A 12,207-nucleotide genomic window follows, 5' to 3' on the forward strand; every position below is an offset into this window, starting at 1 on the left:
CCTTTTTTTAAGCAGTAGACCATTCGCCAGGCATGGTGGCGAATGGGGAATCTGGTGCCAATGGCCTGCCTGATGGAATTGGTGGTGTCCAAGCCACAAGATCTTGGCCACATCACCACTGTCCAAAATGGCCTGGGTGAGGACAGGTTTCAGATCTCCTGGGGCATCTGGGAGGACTTGAACCACAGAATCCCAAAGAGCATGAGAATAATGACCCAGGAGGCAGCTGGCATTCACAGAACTAAGCTTGTGGAAGAATATACCCTATTTACAAAGGTTATAGGGGTTCATCTAACTTGTAGATGCCTGCACCATCAAGCTTCAAGGGGAGAGATGCTGAGATAAGAATGCAAGGTTAGCGGGGCAGGGCATGGGCATCTTACAATCTGGCGATTGACGAGGGGGCCAGAGCAAGATTTGTTCCAAGACCCCAAAAGAAAATCTGTAAGTAAGTACCTTATTCAAGAGCAGGAGGAGCTCTGTGGACATTTGCCCCGGCTGAAGCACTTTTGCCAAAACATTGGTTTTAAACTCCAAGGAAGAAAGCTGTAGGTCAAGAACTTTGGCTGTCCTACGCATGACAATTGCTTAAGAAGTGCTTTCCTCACTGGCAGGACCAGGGTGGTGAGAGAAGACCAGATTCATGGGAAGTCTCAAGGCCCTGGCCTCTTGAAGATCATCATACCAATTCTAGTGGTATGTTTGTCCAAATTCCTCACCTGTATGGTAATCACTGTCCGAATCGATGCCAGATAAAGAATGCAAAGTATGAGTCCTTTCTTGTGGGGAGTGGCAAGTCCAGTGGTGGAGGTGGCACTACGTTGGAAGCAGAGTGTGGCCTTGGTCGAGGTTGTTGTGGCGCCGACTCACAGTCAGATAGCATGATGGGGGAGCAAAAACCAATTAAGTGAGATGTATCGGTTCTTTTGAGGTGCATGAACTAAAATCATTGACCTGGATAAGTGCCCCCATTGTGATGCAGAAACCCATTTCAGTGAACACACGAGAAAAATTATCTTATTGAAATTTAGGAACTCTCCAAGATGCCTGCTGTTTAAGTATTCTGATACCAAACCACCCTCAATGTTTTGTCTGTGTCAGTTTCTTTTTGTCGTTTGAATGATTAAGGACTCATATTTTCTAAAAGTAGTGAACCCTTTTATTAAAGTTCCACTTGCCTATTTAACAAAAACATGTCTGCACATTTATTTAACGTGTTGGGAAGGTCACTTCCTTCTACATCGCTTTGTGCGCATAACACTCCAGAATGGAGTGAAAGCGGTGAGGTAGTTTAGGTCTTAGGACCATGTTTGTTGGTGCCACCATGTATTTCACTTCCTGAGTGTTGTAACGTGGGACAGGATCAAAGGGCAGGGATAACTTTGGGTCTTTGAACCACGGTTGCTTGGGTTATCAAATACATCACTTAATGAACGCTGTACATTGGGACTGTTGAAATGTGAGTTTACTAGGACCCTAGGAATCCATATATTGGTGTCATTTTCTGCTACATCTTTTCCTGGTCAAGTCTAAGAAGGGGTTTTAGATTAGGGCACTTTTTTTTGTGTTCCGGAAATATTGGACAGAGTAGTGGGAGCTGAAGTTCCGCTAGATGCAAAGTGTCTCCTGCTTAGAATTAGGGGAGAAGTGGCCTGGCTTACGCTGGCAGCGGGAATCAGGAAGTGCAACATCACCAAGAGATGGGGAGCGCCGCTCCCCCCCTCGATAACAGAGTGAGAAAGGGATTTGGATTGGTGTCAGAGAGAGGAAGAAACAGTGTATAAAAGCAGAGGATCTGTCAAGAAATGGGAGAAAGATTGGACACCATGGCATGTGTACAGGGGGTCGCTGGAGAGTCATGAATCAACTGCAGGTGCTCGAGCTGTCAGTAGAAGGGCGGTCCCCTAGATATACGTCTTTGTCGACTGTATTCCGTTGTCCACTCCTTCCATTCCCATATGTTCCTACATGATGTAATTGAAATTCAACTGTGCATGCTATGCCGGATATCATTGTATTGTTTCTTGAGCTTGTCCAATAAAAAAAGAGTTAAATAATAAATTTGATTATGTCACTTTTTTGTGTGACTGTATTACAGGTGAGGGTGATGTTCCTTGTAGGTCATGGAGTCTGAGGTGCTATCACTTCCAAGCCATGGAATCAGTTCCACCTTAGGAGTCAGGGGATGACATTAGTGCTGGGTCAGGGGAATTGGTTAAGTTTTTTCCTAGTCAGGAGGCCTGGGTGAGGTCACTTCTGGCTAGAATAGGACTTCCAGCCCATGGGCAGTGGCTGGCTTCACGTCTGGGCAACAGGGCCAGGAAGTGATGTCATTTCTGGAGCGTGACCTCTGGGGTATGACCACCTGTCAGATGCCAGCCCTGCCCAATTTTTAGGTCTCGCCTAGCGTACGCAGCGCTAGCTTCACCTTGACGATTCTATTGTTGTCAGTTTGCTGCGAGAAGGGGACAAAACATGTGCGCGCACGGACAGGCGATGTGCACGCGAATGCGTCTCCTCTCTGCCTCACACTCTCCCACCACGTGCTCCCACGCTCCCACTGCGGGCTTGATTACACGTGCTGGTTTTCCATTGCAACACGCACGCGTAGGGATATGCACACGCGCTTTAACGCAGAGACAGCTTGTTTTTAATTATGTGTGTTCTACCTCGGTCTGTTTTCTTCCCTCTGGGGGGCATTTCACTTTTCTGTCTGATCAGGTTTTTTTGTCTCAGTTTGAACTTTCCGAAGACAGTTTGTTTCTCTTTGTCCCTGGTTTGCACAGGCTTTGCGCCTCTCTATACTTTCAGTTTCTCTTATTCGAACTTTCATTTGCAGCCTGCGTACTCTCCCCGCAGAGGCCCCTGGAGCAACTGGTCACTTGTTTTACGAGCAGCCAGCAGATCAGATGCAAGCTGACAGCACTTGTGAGCGTTCCTTCCTGGAGCACAGCTCTCCCCGCACCTGGAGTATGAAGGTTTCTCGTGCAGTTCAAGGTTACAGCCGCCGAGCGCACAGTCCTCAGATCCTGATTTCAGCCGGAGGAGGACATGACTTTCATCAAAGGGCGATCATGGGGGACGCCTTGGAAGGTGTCCCTTCCTCAGAGGCTCTCTTGAGCGGAGCCTAGAGTTCTGGAGTTTAGAGGGTCGGGTCCGCGCATCTCCAGGCCCCTTATGTTCCTTGAGTAAGGTGCTGGTCTGCCAGTCAGTGCACCACACCTCTCCTCTCCTCTCCTCTCCAGACGTGTGTTAAAGCCTGCAGAAGGGAGAGGGCTATGAACGGCCACCTCTCTAGGGACCTTGGCTGTGCTTGGAGCTCAGCGCCGTGGGAGTCACTCACATACCCCCCAGGACGTGTTCAGCAAGAGTCGAAGATACTCTGAAGCCGATGCCTCACTGGAAGTAGGGACAGCAGGGAATGTCTTTTGTTTCTGAGGACTAAAGGGGATAACCCGAAAGAAAATCTGACTCATACGGTAAGCAGCGGACGCGCTTTCTTTAAGCGATGACTTTGTCTTTACATGCAGGAGCATCCGGGAGGCGCCGGGGCTGCAGATTCAGCAAGACTCGGAGCAGGAACTGAAATAAACAGATGTACATGTCCGGTCAGAGTCGAGGACAAATCCCGGGGTGTGCTTTCAGGCAAGGAGTGACCTCGCCACAAGGGCCCTCTATGATGCGAGTTGTTGGTCCACTCCGAGCCTCCTCCAAATGCGCCAAAACCGAGTGCTAAAGGGCTGCGGGTTTGTATCTCGAGGAGGCCGTATTTTCAGCTCAAACAGAAGTTCCGGACAATTAGATTCTCATGAACACTATAGAGCTGGGAATCTACTTCTATGAACAGTTTGGAGAAATAGGAGTAAGAAGAATGCTGAAGCGAAGAAAAGCTGTGTAGTTTAAAAAAGTGATAGATGATGTGGTGGTGACCCCCAACTACCAGAGGTCATGAAACAGAAGCTGCTTATAATAAACAAGCATTTGCAATGCAATAGGTCTCGCATTTATGTGAGTTTGAGCTATTTTCATTGTAAATTACAATGTCTTATTTATGTTTTGGTTTTTAAAACAAATAAAAGGCTTTGTCATTTGCAATGCTAGTAGCTTAAACTCTCACAAATGCGAGACCTGTTGCATTGCAAATGCTTGTTACTTTGAAGTTACCCCTTCATGCTAATTACGATAGCTCCATTCTCCTAGTATAGGAAAACATGCCCTACATGGAAGAAGTCATGTTGGAAAAACAAGTGGCCATTTGCCCATACAAGGTCGTTAATTCAGTCTCCTCTGCTAAATAATGCACCATCTTTAACCCAGAACAATTGACCTCCCAATCTACATCCTTACCTTGACTTTTCATTTGCCCCTTCTAATCCCCTGATCAACAAGGGAGGCTAAACAATTCTTCCTTTCAGTCAGTGCTACAGAAAGGCATTGAGAAGATGGAGGCAGCGATTAAGAAATCTTTAAGAAAGCATTGAACAAATCGCTAGCGCACACAATGGGGAATAGGCACTTTTTACCCTGGTCTGGTACTGACCATTTTGATTGCCTCAGCAATAGCAACTGGAATGCAAAATGTGTAATTTAAGGCACTGTGAAGAACCATAGTAAGGAAAGCATGAATCTTGAAGGAATAAGGCGGGCTTCCTACAGTGGGCTGCAAGGCCTTACATATTTCTTATATCAAACGTGTGCCACAATTGGATTAATGCTGGATTTTTTGGCTTCTTTAACAGCACTTCAAGTGCATGGAAAAATAAGACGCAAAAAAACAGATTGCAGCATGTTTACCCATAATGATGGAGGCGAAAAACCGTGCTTGGAAACTATAGAACAAAGAAAAGCTCACACACCCAAGACATTTACTTCAAGTACAGAAAAACTATTTAAAGAAAGTCAAGGGACCTTCATGTCATGTTCATTTTTATTTTAAAAAAGGTTCATCGTAGAGACATTTATTACAAATAAGACTCTGTATAGACTTTCAAAAAGATTAACAAAATTCTATTAGCTTAAGTTGTTCCCTTGATACAGTTCTCATAAGGCTCCCAGAGTATACAAATTTTGCGTCCTCATTTGCTCTCTTAGTTTTTTTGGTCACATTCTGTAAATATATATTTATCTTTTTTACAGGATTCAAAAGGCTTCATATCACCGACAAGAAATGGATGCACTTTTTTTCCCCACCAAGAATGCATACTTCATGCCAACACGTATTACAAGAGTGCACGCCTGTCTCGTGGCGCTTCTTCTCAGAAGACCACGGCCAAGCATGTCCTCCACACAAGCTTCAACACAAACTCGTCACCAAGCATTTTGCAGGTGATTATGAACATAGTGTTTCTTCCTCCTCCACTTGCAGACATTAAATAAGGGAGCGGGTAAGGTGGTGAGACAAACACTTACATTTCTTTGCAATAAACTGTTACTCAATGGATAGGTAAGGGTAGGAGGAGGGTCACCTGGAGGTGTTCTTATTTCAAGAAGTTCTTTTAGCATTATAGTTGTGAGATCCCAGCAACAAGGGCATGTGTGATTTACAATGAGAATATATAAAATTTCCCTCTGTGTTCCGTAAAGCGGCGTAGATCGCTCCATAGAAGGATAAGCAAGAGCCGCTGGGCAACCGACAAGTGCGAAGTGACATCAGTTAAGAAGGTGTAAACAACTAAAATAGATGTTTCAATGAATCTGCTCCAAGTCTGAGTTGAGGTGGCCGCTCATTGTCGTTCACACATTGCTGGGTAGGCGGATTCCAGTACGTCTATAGTGGTACTGTGCACGTAAAACTGTCTGTACGCGAGGAGAGGACCTCTCATTTTGCATCCTGCTTATCTTGTAGTAGTGGTATTATAGACTCCCACGCCGTAAGGCACTGCAAGAGAAAAGGTTATAACAGTTATGCTTCATTTTAAGTGGGATGAGACCCAGCAAACAAGAAAGAGGTGGAATAGAAGTATGAAAAATACACACTTGATAGGCACCAGATCTTTTAGAAGGGGACAGAGAAGTCAGGACCCCTAAGTATAGCGAAATACAGAAAGTGAAAGAGAAAGCAAACAATCTGAAGAGGACTGTAGCAGCCATGGTTTATGTAAGAGTTAAATTAAGTTTACAAAGGCTAGCATGGGTGCATATATACACAGGTATTTATAAGTACAGTAGTAGAGAGATGGAAACTGCTGGAGATTAAGAAAACTATTAATATATTTTAGTAATACCAGAACAATTTCTAAGTGCTCCAAATTTCAGGTATACTAATGTGGAAACTGTCCAGTAAGGGTAAGACATATTTAGTTCCAAAGACAAATAATTAAAAAGACTTGAAATGCAAGCAAGGAGGGGTATCCCTCCTACTGATGCTGTATTAAACACTGCCCGAAGCACATAATGAGGAAAAATTAAACACATGTACTAATAATAAGGTAATTTACCAGTAATCCCCATTACACAGTTGTTTCTTTCTCATTACAGTATTTACCAAAATTAGGGGCCTCAAACTCTTTTTACAAGAAGACCATGTGCCCCTAAACCCGCAAAAGGGCAGGAATTACACTATTCTTCTCTGTGTATATCCGACACCGAAGTACCTAGTTGTGTCTTGCGCTCCTCTGAAGGAAGGTGGGGGAATACGTTGTTGGACTAGGAAAACAAGCTCAGAGCAAACCATACAAGGCTTACAAACAGAACACCGCTGTAGATGAAATGGAGGGTAGTAAACCAGAACTCCTTTAAGGCATGGACAAAGTTGGCAATTGCCGAGGGCCACACCATCATGGGCCACAAGGTGAAGTAATCCAGACAGTCAGAAGTTTGACTTGAAAAGGTTTTGGTTTGGCCTACTTTATGGCCAGAACCATTCAGACATGGCTGCCATGGGATATTACACAAGCACAAACAAGGGGTGGCCATCTTGAAATTTTTGTTAATGAAGAGAACCAATCCAATCCAATATGGCTGATCAGGTTAACAACATTGAATTCTTCTTTTTAGACTTTGAAAAAAACATTAAAAAACGTTTTTTTAAACATAAAAACGGATTCCATTGTGTTCTCAGGAATGATGGTGTTCTTGTAATGATTTTTGTTCTACTTAATTATTAACTCACCTTTCCAAGGTGACGGACGTCCTCTTGGAAAGGTGAATAAAAGAAAAAATAAGTAATGTGCATAAACAGAAGTGAGCTGCTCTGAAGCAGTGTGCAAGTGCTGGACTTTTGCAAAAACAGTTTAAAAAAAATTAATAACGTAAGGAGCAATGAATGGGTAGGGAAGTGAGTGCCCAAGGAGCAGCAAGTAAGGCCTTTAAAAAAGCATTTTTATACAAAGAACTAAAAAGAAATGACCTAGGGTTGGTAAAAGGGATGGGGAAGCAACAAACAAGTAAGGAGTGGTGGGAAGGAGTAGAGTGGAAGGGTGTGATGCAGAGGAAAGCCAATCATTCCCGTGGAGAGTGAAAAACAAATTATAAAATAGTTACCTGATTTTACCAGTGGAAGGATACAAAGCATCCAGTCAAAAAGTTGGTTACAAAAACTAAGCTCACTCCAGGGGCAGGACAAACACAAGAACAGGGATGACAGCCCTGGAATAAGGAGCACTGAAGTGAGATCACCAACAAAGCCATCCAGTCATGAGCAAAGGGCCGACCCAAATCCACTATATGTATTGAATTGTGCGCACACAACAGAAAACTAAAGCTAAAGTATATAAGCAAGACCAAAAAAAGTGCTACTTTCTTCTCCTTGGCATCTATTTTTCAGATCCCTTGTTAGTGCTAACTCTCCAGTGCTACTGGGCCGCCTGCTGACTGTAAAACAGTCAATCAGAAAATGAAGATGACCAATGCTCCCTTAAGCACCTCAATCAATCAATCAGGAGTTTGTTAAAGCGCGACTACTCACCCGTAAGGGTCTCAAGGCGCTAGGGGTGGGGGGGGTTGGGGGGTGCAGGTTCCATTCCATCAAGGAGGGGGTCTGTCGAAGAGCCAGGTTTTGAGGTTTCTTGCGAAGATGGGGAGCGATGTTGTCTGTCTGAGGTGGAGCGGAAGGGCGTTCCATGCTTTGGCCGCGAGGAAGGAGAAGGAGCGGCCTCCCGATCTGGTCTTTCTGGTGCGGGGGACCACAGCGTAGGAAAGCTGGGCTGATCGTAGGGTCCTTTGGGGTGCGTGGAATTTGAGTTGGCTGTTCAGGTATGCTGGTCCGGTGCCGTGGAGGGCCTTGTGTGCGTGGGTGAGCATCTTAAAGGTGATTCTCGCCTCGACGGGGAGCCAGTGGAGTGTGCGCAGGTGCTGGGAGATGTGGCAGTGTTTTGGCAGGTTGAGGACCAGTCTTGCGGCGGCGTTCTGGATGTTCTGTAGCTTGCGGATGAGGTTTTTGTTTATTCCGGCGTAGAGTGCGTGCCGTAGTTGAGTCTGCTGGTGACCAGGGCGTGAGTGACTGTCTTTCGGTGTTCGAGGGGGATCCATTTGAAGGTCTTACGAAGGAGGCGGAGGGTGTGGAAGCAGGAAGATGAGACAGAGTTGATCTGGCGGTCCATTTTGAGCTCGGAGTCCAGGATGATTCCCAGGTTGCGTGCGTGGTCTGTGGGGGTTGGCGGGTTTCCGAGGGCGGTGGGCCACCAGGTGTCACTCCAGGCGTCGGGGTTTGGGCCCATGATGAGTACTTCTGTTTTGTTGGTGTTTAGTTGTAGGCAGCTGTTTTTCATCCATTTGGCGACGGCTTCCATGCCTTCTCGAAAGTTGCGTCTGGTGGTGTTGGGCTCGTTGGATAGGGAGAGGATGAGCTGGGTGTCGTCTGCATATGACACGATGTTGAGTCCGTAGGTTCTGACGATGGGGGCAAGTGGAGCCATGTAGACGTTGAAGAGCGTCGGGCTGAGGGAGGAGCCCTGGGGGACTCCGCAGGTGATGGGTGTGGGGTCCGAGAGGAAAGGGGGGAGTCTGACCCGCTGCGTCCTGCTGGAGAGGAAGGAGCAGATCCAGTCGAGGGCCTTGTCCTGGATTCCTGCATCGTAGAGTCTGCGTATTAGGGTGCGGTGGGAGACTGTGTCGAACGCCGCTGATAGGTCGAGAAGGATGAGGGCTACTGTTTCTCCTTTGTCCAGTAAGGTGCGGATGTCGTCTGTTGCGGCGAGGAGGGCGGTTTCCGTACTGTGGTTTTTTCTGAAGCCGGATTGGGAGGAGTCGAGGATGTTGTGTTCTTCAATGAATGTGGCGAGTTGGCTGTTGATGGCTTTCTCGATGACTTTCGCTGGGAACGGGAGCAGGGAGATGGGTCTGTAGTTTTTGAGGTCGGTGGGGTCCGCTGAGGGTTTTTTAGGAGGGGGTTGACCTCGGCGTGTTTCCAGTCGTCGGGGAATGAGGCGGTCGCCAGGGAGTGGTTGATGGTTTGGCGGAGCATGGGTGCGATGGTGTTGGCGGCTCTGTTGAAGATGTGGTGGGGGCAGGGGTCCGTGGGGGCCCCTGAGTGGATTGACTTCATTGTCTTCAGTGTGTCTTCGGTGGTGAGTGCTGTCCAGTCATCAATCGCTGGTTTCCGGGTGTCGGGGGTGGTTGGTGAGGGTTCAGTGTGTTGGTTGTCTTCGTCGAAGTTGTCGTAGATGCTCTTGATTTTGTGGTGGAAAAAGATGCTGAGTTTGTCGCAGAGGTCTTGTGAGGGAGGGATGTCGGTAGACTCGCTGGTGGGTTGGGCGAACTCCTTGATGATGCTGAAGAGTTCTTTGCTGTTGTGTGCGTGGGTGGAGATTCTGTCTTCAATCGCTTTTTTCCTCGTTTCTCTGATGAGTTGATGGTGGGCGTTGGTGGCGGCTCTGAAGTTGTTGTGGGCTTCTGTGGATTTGGTGTTTCTCCAGGCCTTTTCGAGGCGGCGGCATGTGCGCCTGGACTCTCGAAGTTCGGTGGTAAACCATCTGGCTTTCTTGGCACGGGTATTGTTGTTTTTCTTGAGGGGGGCTATGGTGTTGGTGCTGTCCGAGATCCATCTATGCAGGGTTCGGGCTGCGGTGTTGGGGTCGTCGTTTTCTGCGATGGTTGGGGTGGAGTTGTTGAGTGAGGAGGTGAGCTGGTCATCGGTGATTTTGGTCCAGTTTCTTTGTGGAAGCAGGTGCTGGTGTCTGTGGATGGTGGGTGTTCTGAAGGTGAAGTGGACGCAACGATGGTCGGTCCATGGGAGTTCGGTGGTGTGGCTGAAGGTGATGGAGTTTCCTGTAGTGAAGAGGGGGTCGAGGGTGTGTCCTGCTGAGTGCGTGGGCTCGGTCACGATCTGGCGGAGTCCAATGTTGTGGAGGTTGTCCAGGAGGGATGTGGTGTTGGGGTCCAGTTGATTGTCGAGGTGGAAGTTGAGGTCTCCCAGCAGGGTGTAGTTGGTGGATGCGATGGCCTGAAGGGAGATAATGTCCGTAATGGAGTTGGCGAAGGGTCCGCGGGGTCCAGGAGGTCGGTAGATGAGGGTTCCTCGGAGGGCGGCGGTGGGGCTGGCCAGTACCTGTAGAACACAATATGTTTGACATGAATAGCACACGCATCACACAGGTCAAACCAAAAAAACACATTTCTGTGTTACGTAATAGTAGCATTTATATTAAACTTCATGCTCTGTTATGGAGAGCTAGGGACGCAGGATGAGTTGAATTGCAACTCTGTGAACGGAGGATCTTATTCTGGAAGTACCGTTCTCTCTCCTTTCCACCTCATCTCTTTACCTTACACTCTATACTTCTCTCTCGTCTGTCTCTCTCTGAATCTCTCTAGCATCTCTCTTTCTACATCAACCCTCTCTACCTCGCCTCTTGGTGAACCCTACCCCTATCCACCTCTGATCATCCCCCCCATCTACATATTTCTCTACCTCTTTCGCTACCTACATCTTATCTACCTTCTTGCATCTTTCTTTCTGGCTTCCTCAACATTATCATTCCACCTTACATTTCTCCCTCCTGACTACAAACGCCTACCTCGCTGCAGAATCTTACTTCAGGTTGTCCAGTCAACTCCGAGGTTACTCTTGCCAAAAAAGCAGAATATGGAGAGAAAGCATTTGCAAGACAGCATCTGTCAAAGTTTCAATGGGAAGGTGCTGAAGGCCCTTTATGACACATGCCGTGGCAGGACCAAGCCCTTTCTGGGCCAACAAAAGACAAAAATAACCTACAAATTACTGGACATCAAAGACTGCAGATCTTCCAGATTACCCCTATTCTAGAAAAGACATGAAATGTGATCCACTGTAGCCTAAGGGTAGAAACCACCAACCTCTGAGCCACACAACCCAAAGGAAAACCTGGAGGATCATATTTAGGGCCGTAATACAACTTAGCTGGAAAACTGCCTGGTATTCCTCCCACAACTGGAACCACCATAACGTTCGGCACTGGTAGTTCTGGGAATGGTGGTGGGAGGAGGTTAGAAAGACAGCATGATACTAGTTGAATCTGAGGGTCTCTTGAGAAATGGATACTTACTGGGGAAAATCAAGAATTCCACACCTGATTTTAGTGGCAATTCCCCATTTCCTGTTATTTCACCCAGACATTCCACCTCATTTCAGCAGGCGAAGTGTCTGGGTGAAACAGTACAACCCGTTGTTCACATAGGACTTGTGGCCCTGATTGGGGCCTGGAACTTCTGTTGCCTGCCATATCAGAATGAATGGCCACTCATAATAATAACCCTAATGGTTAAAGGCCTCTTGTAAAACATCAAAACTGAAAAAAGCATAAGGATGGGCAGAATCATTCAAACATGGCCGCCATGGGATGATATGCAAGAACAAACAAGGGGTGGCCACCCTGGAATTTTATATCAACAGAATCGCCTCATCAAATTCTTGGGAAGCAGAATATGTGCAGTACATCCCCAATACAAGGAGCGGTGTATTTATGTTTCTCAGCATCCTAGGTCCCAACCTCTGTATTGCATCTCAAAAGTGAAGGTGAATGAATCATGTCCTCAAGATAAACTCTCCAACATAAGCCTCATTCAGATACAGCTGCTTACATGGACACTTTTCAGGGTCAGAAGGCATCCCTTCGGTCTCAGAACATAACCCACTTTGTGCAGGATTGCTTAGTTACCCACGGGGTCATGGGCTGGACTGAGCCTTCGTCCACTTAGTGATAGGCTGATACACTGTGGTCATGGCCAATCCCAAACAACAATGCCTTATTTTGATGAACACATTGGATGCAACTTTTCCATAAAAATAAA

General features: G+C 46.8%; 1 protein-coding gene across 1 annotated transcript in view; it reads right to left on the minus strand.

The window, feature by feature from the left end:
* Positions 1 to 4,909: 4,909 nt before the first annotated feature.
* The window catches only part of SNX30 (sorting nexin family member 30), a 244,521-nt gene continuing 237,223 nt past the window's right edge, over positions 4,910 to 12,207 (minus strand). The window contains exon 9 of the mRNA XM_078676636.1: positions 4,910 to 5,878. Coding sequence (XP_078532762.1) covers positions 5,819 to 5,878 — 60 coding nt within the window. The 3' untranslated portion in view covers positions 4,910 to 5,818. The remainder of the gene's footprint in view (positions 5,879 to 12,207) is intronic.

The sequence above is a fragment of the Lissotriton helveticus genome, chromosome 2_1, assembly GCF_964261635.1.
Source record: "Lissotriton helveticus chromosome 2_1, aLisHel1.1, whole genome shotgun sequence".
Classification (NCBI taxonomy): domain Eukaryota; kingdom Metazoa; phylum Chordata; class Amphibia; order Caudata; family Salamandridae; genus Lissotriton; species Lissotriton helveticus.